Below are 5000 nucleotides of genomic sequence, written 5' to 3' on the forward strand. Positions count from 1 at the left end.
CCTAACCTAACGTAACCTAACGTAACCTAACTCCTAAGGTAAGAGAGAGAGAGAGAGAGAGAGAGAGAGAGAGAGAGAGAGACATTATTATCAACCTAACCTAACCTAACCTAACGTAACCTAACCTAACCTAACCTAACCTAACCTGCGTCACTTCAACTAGAGCCTTTTAAAGAGTGTTCCTCCCGTTAATACTGTAAAAATATTATTAATCTGCCAATACAACCTTAAAAAATTCCTAATATCACCTGACCTGACCCCCGCATGACCTGACCTGACCTCCCATTCACAGGTCGGTGTCGTGGCACCATGAAGGAAAGCAATTTATCTGCTGTCACACCGACGGGTCACTCACAACATGGACTCTAAAGCAAACATCGGCAAGACCCACCTCAACTGTCTTCCCTCACGGTGAGAGAGAGAGAGAGAGAGAGAGAGAGAGAGAGAGAGAGAGAGAGAGAGAGAGAGAGGGGTGTATATGCCTGTGTGTGTGTGTGTGTGTGTGAATTAAATTGATATATTAAACTTGTTACTAGAAAATGAACTAAACTAATTCTCTCTCTCTCTCTCTCTCTCTCTCTCTCTCTCTCTCTCTCTCTCTCTCTCTCTCTCTCTCTCTCTCTCTCTCTCTCTCTCTCTCTCTCTCTCTCTCTCTCTCTCTCTCTCTCTCTCTCTCTCTCTCTCTCTCTCTCTCTCTCTCTCTCTCTCTCTCTCTCTCTCTCTCTCTCTCTCTCTCTCTCTCTCTCTCTACAGCCAAGACTAATAAGGAAGGAAAACAAGAACCATGCAAGCCTATTCAGAAAGTCGAGTGGAAGAACTGCAAGAATGGGTGACTATTATTATTATTAGTAGTAGTAGTAGTAGTAGTAGAAGTAGTAGTAGTAGTAGTAGTAGTAATAATTTCTCTCTCCTCATTGGCTAAGGTATCTCCATTCTTGACTCTCATTGGCTCATCTGTGTGCTTGTTTAATAATGATGTAAATATTATAATAAGAATATTGAAGTAATGGTGTACGTTTTCTTTGGCGGCAGAAATATTTAAAGGGTGACTTAGCTAAACTCGCCTTCTCCCTTTAGTAATCCTTAATAAATATTCCGTTTTCTTCCAATAATAATAGTTAGTTCCCTTTAGTAAATATTAATTAATCTTGCAATAATACTAGTTCCCCTTAGTAAACATTAATTAGTAATTCTTAATAAATATTCCGTTTTCTTCCAATGATAATAGTTAGTTCCTTTAGTAAACATTAATTAATCTTGCAATAATAATAGTTTCCCTTAGTAAGCATCAATTATTCTTCCATTTTCTTCCTTTGGTGATAATTTTGCAGTAATCTTTCCTTAAAAAACGTAAAAAAATAGCGTCCATTTTCTTTGATGCCACAATTTTTAAGGGGGACTTCACTAAACTGACCGCCTCATTGAAACCGCATTTTCATCCACTTTCCTCCACCAGGGACAGCTTCGTGGTGTTCAGTGGAGGTCTGGCAGTGGAGCGGACAGGGCGGACTCCCTCCATCACTGTGGTGCAGGGCAAGACCACCACAGTGCTGGAGATGGAACATGCTGTGGTAGACTTCACCACACTGTGTGAAAACCCCTATGCTAGTGGTGAGTGGTGGTGGTGGTGCTGGTGGTGGTGGTGATGATAACCTTAAAAGTAATAATAATAATAATAATAATAATAATAATAATAATAATAATAATAATAATAATCTTCTTCTTCTTCTTCTTCTTCTTCTTCTTCTTCTTCTTCTTCTTCTTCTTCTTCTTCTTCTTCTTCTCTCTCTCTCTCTCTCTCTCTCTCTCTCTCTCTCTCTCTCTCTCTCTCTCTCTCTCTCTCTCTCTCTCTCTCTCTCTCCCTTCTTCTTCTTCTTTTTCGTCTTTTTCGTCTTTTTCTTTCTCTCTCTCTCTCTCTCTCTCTCTCTCTCTCTCTCTCTCTCTCTCTCTCTCTCTCTCTCTCCCTCTCCCTCTCCCTCTCTCTCCCTCTCCCTCCCCCTCCCTCTCTCCATAGAACTAAGCGACCCTTACGCACTAGTGGTTCTACTGCACAATGACCTTGTTGTCGTGGACCTCCTCTCCCCTGGGTACCCGTGCTTCGAGAACCCTTACTCGATGGACATCCACGAGTCACCAGTCACCTGCTGCACATACCTGGCTGACTGCCCTGCTGACCTCACCCCTGCCCTCTACTCAGCAGGGGCCAGAGGGGGGGCCATAGGAAGCAGGGGTTCTCCGAGAAGGAATGGCCGATCTCTGGAGGGGAATGGGGTAGCACCTCTTGCCCCTACCCTGAGATGATCCTAACTGGGTGAGTGATGGGGCGTGGGAATGGGGTGTGTGTCTGTACGAGTGTCTGAGAGAGAGAGAGAGAGAGAGAGAGAGAGAGATAAAATTATTGATATTTTTCTTTATTTCTTCCTTCTATTACTACTACTACTACTACAACAACAATAACAACAACCCTTACTACTACTACTACTACTACTACTACTACTACTACTACTACTACTACTACTACTACTACTACTACTACTACTACTACTACTACTACTACTATTTTTTGCAGACACGCGGATGGGTCAATAAAATTCTGGGATGCTTCATCTGTGGGACTCCAGATTCTTTACAAATTGAAGACTGCAAAGGTATGGCCTATTCCAGTTCACCCAAGTCAATCCCAGCCTCTCCCAGTGCATCCCAGCCTCTCCCAGTGCCTCCCAGCCTCTCCCAGTGCCTCCCAGCCTCTCCCAGTTCATCCCAGCCTCTCCCAGTGCATCCCAGCCTCTCCCAGTGCCTCCCAGCCTCTCCCAGTGCCTCCCAGCCTCTCCCAGTGCCTCCCAGCCTCTCCCAGTGCATCCCAGCCTCTCCCAGTGCCTCCCAGCCTCTCCCAGTGCCTCCCAGCCTCTCCCAGTTCATCCCAGCCTCTCCCAGTGCCTCCCAGCCTCTCCCAGTGCCTCCCAGCCTCTCCCAGTGCATCCCAGCCTCTCCCAGTGCCTCCCAGCCTCTCCCAGTGCATCCCAGCCTCTCCCAGTTCATCCCAGCCTCTCCCAGTGCCTCCCAGCCTCTCCCAGTGCCTCCCAGCCTCTCCCAGTGCATCCCAGCCTCTCCCAGTGCCTCCCAGCCTCTCCCAGTGCCTCCCAGCCTCTCCCAGTGCCTCCCAGCCTCTCCCAGTGCCTCCCAGCCTCTCCCAGTTCATCCCAGCCTCTCCCAGTGCATCCCAGCCTCTCCCAGTGCATCCCAGCCTCTCCCAGTGCCTCCCAGCCTCTCCCAGTCTCTCCCAGTCTATCCCAGCCTCTCCCATTGCCTCCCAGCCTCTCCCAGTGCCTCCCAGCCTCTCCCAGTGCATCCCAGCCTCTCCCAGTGCATCCCAGCCTCTCCCAGTGCATCCCAGCCTCTCCCAGTGCATCCCAGCCTCTCCCAGTCTATCCCAGCCTCTCCCAGTGCATTCCAGCCTCTCCCAGTGCCTCCCAGCCTCTCCCAGTGCCTCCCAGCCTCTCCCAGTGCATCCCGGCCTCTCCCAGTGCATCCCAGCCTCTCCCAGTGCATCCCAGCCTCTCCCAGTCTATCCCAGCCTCTCCCAGTGCATCCCAGCCTCTCCCAGTGCATCCCAGCCTCTCCCAGTGCATCCCAGCCTCTCCCAGTGCCTCCCAGCCTCTCCCAGTCTATCCCAGCCTCTCCCAGTGCATCCCAGCCTCTCCCAGTGCATCCCAGCCTCTCCCAGTGCCTCCCAGCCTCTCCCAGTGCATCCCAGCGTCTCCCAGTACCTCCTAGCCTCTCCCAGTGCATCCCAGCCTCTCCCAGTGCCTCCCAGCCTCTCCCAGTGCATCCCAGCCTCTCCCAGTGCCTCCCAGCCTCTCCCAGTGCCTCCCAGCCTCTCCCAGTGCCTCCCAGCCTCTCCCAGCTCATCCCAGCCTCTCCCAGTGCATCCCAGCCTCTCCCAGTGCATCCCAGCCTCTCCCAGTGCATCCCAGGCTCTCCCAGTGCATCCCAGCCTCTCCCAGTGCCTCCCAGCCTCTCCCAGTGCATCCCAGCCTCTCCCAGTGCATCCCAGCCTCTCCCAGTGCATCCCAGCCTCTCCCAGTTCATCCCAGCCTCTCCCAGTGCATCCCAGCCTCTCCCAGTGCCTCCCAGCCTCTCCCAGTCTATCCCAGCCTCTCCCAGTGCCTCCCAGCCTCTCCCAGTGCATCCCAGCCTCTCCCAGTTCATCCCAGCCTCTCCCAGTGCATCCCAGCCTCTCCCAGTGCCTCCCAGCCTCTCCCAGTGCATCCCAGCCTCTCCCAGTGCATCCCAGCCTCTCCCAGTGCATCTCTCTCTCTCTCTCTCTCTCTCTCTCTCTCTCTCTCTCTCTCTCTCTCTCTCTCTCTCTCTCTCTCTCTCTCTCTCTCTCTCTCTACATGGGGTGTAGATTTAAAAAAGAACCCCTTTTCCTATACACCAGGAGAATATTCATAATTATTTCTTAAAATCATTGAAAGAAGTAATTATTCTCACGATAAACGCTTAAAAAAACAATTATTTCCTTAATAACATCCCAGAACCAGAAATATTTCCCCAATACACTTGAGAACCATAAATGTTTCCCCAAAACATCCCAGAACCACAAATATTTCCCCAAAACACCCCAGAACCACAAATATTTCTTCAAAACACCCCAGAACCACAAATATTTCCCCAGAACACCCCAGAACTACAAATATATCCTCGAAACACCGTAGAACTGCAAATATTCCCTCAAAATACCCCAGAACCAAAAATATTCCCGGAAATCACTAAAAAAAAGATTACTCCCACAAAAACACGTAAAAACTCATTATTCCTAGAAAAACACTAAAAAAAGACTATTCACGCAAAAAAAACATTAAAAAAAACACTACTCCCACAAAAAAAACGCTTAAAAAAAACATTACTCCCACAAAAACACTTAAAAGAAAGAGTATTCCCCAGAACCACATTAACTCCCTTCTAAACGCACACAAAAAAGTATTCCCCAGAACCAC

At 49.2% G+C, this 5000-nt stretch overlaps 1 protein-coding gene across 1 annotated transcript in view; it reads left to right on the forward strand.

The window, feature by feature from the left end:
* The window catches only part of LOC135096640 (syntaxin-binding protein 5-like), a 41170-nt gene that overhangs the window by 13136 nt on the left and 23034 nt on the right, over window positions 1-5000 (forward strand). Inside the window, 6 exon segments of the mRNA XM_063998320.1 lie at window positions 293-411; window positions 754-829; window positions 1457-1611; window positions 2015-2208; window positions 2211-2311; window positions 2570-2648. Of these exon segments, the coding sequence (XP_063854390.1) occupies window positions 293-411; window positions 754-829; window positions 1457-1611; window positions 2015-2208; window positions 2211-2311; window positions 2570-2648 (724 nt within the window).

Source organism: Scylla paramamosain, unplaced genomic scaffold (genome assembly GCF_035594125.1).
Source record: "Scylla paramamosain isolate STU-SP2022 unplaced genomic scaffold, ASM3559412v1 Contig5, whole genome shotgun sequence".
In the NCBI taxonomy this organism is placed as follows: Eukaryota; Metazoa; Arthropoda; class Malacostraca; order Decapoda; family Portunidae; genus Scylla; species Scylla paramamosain.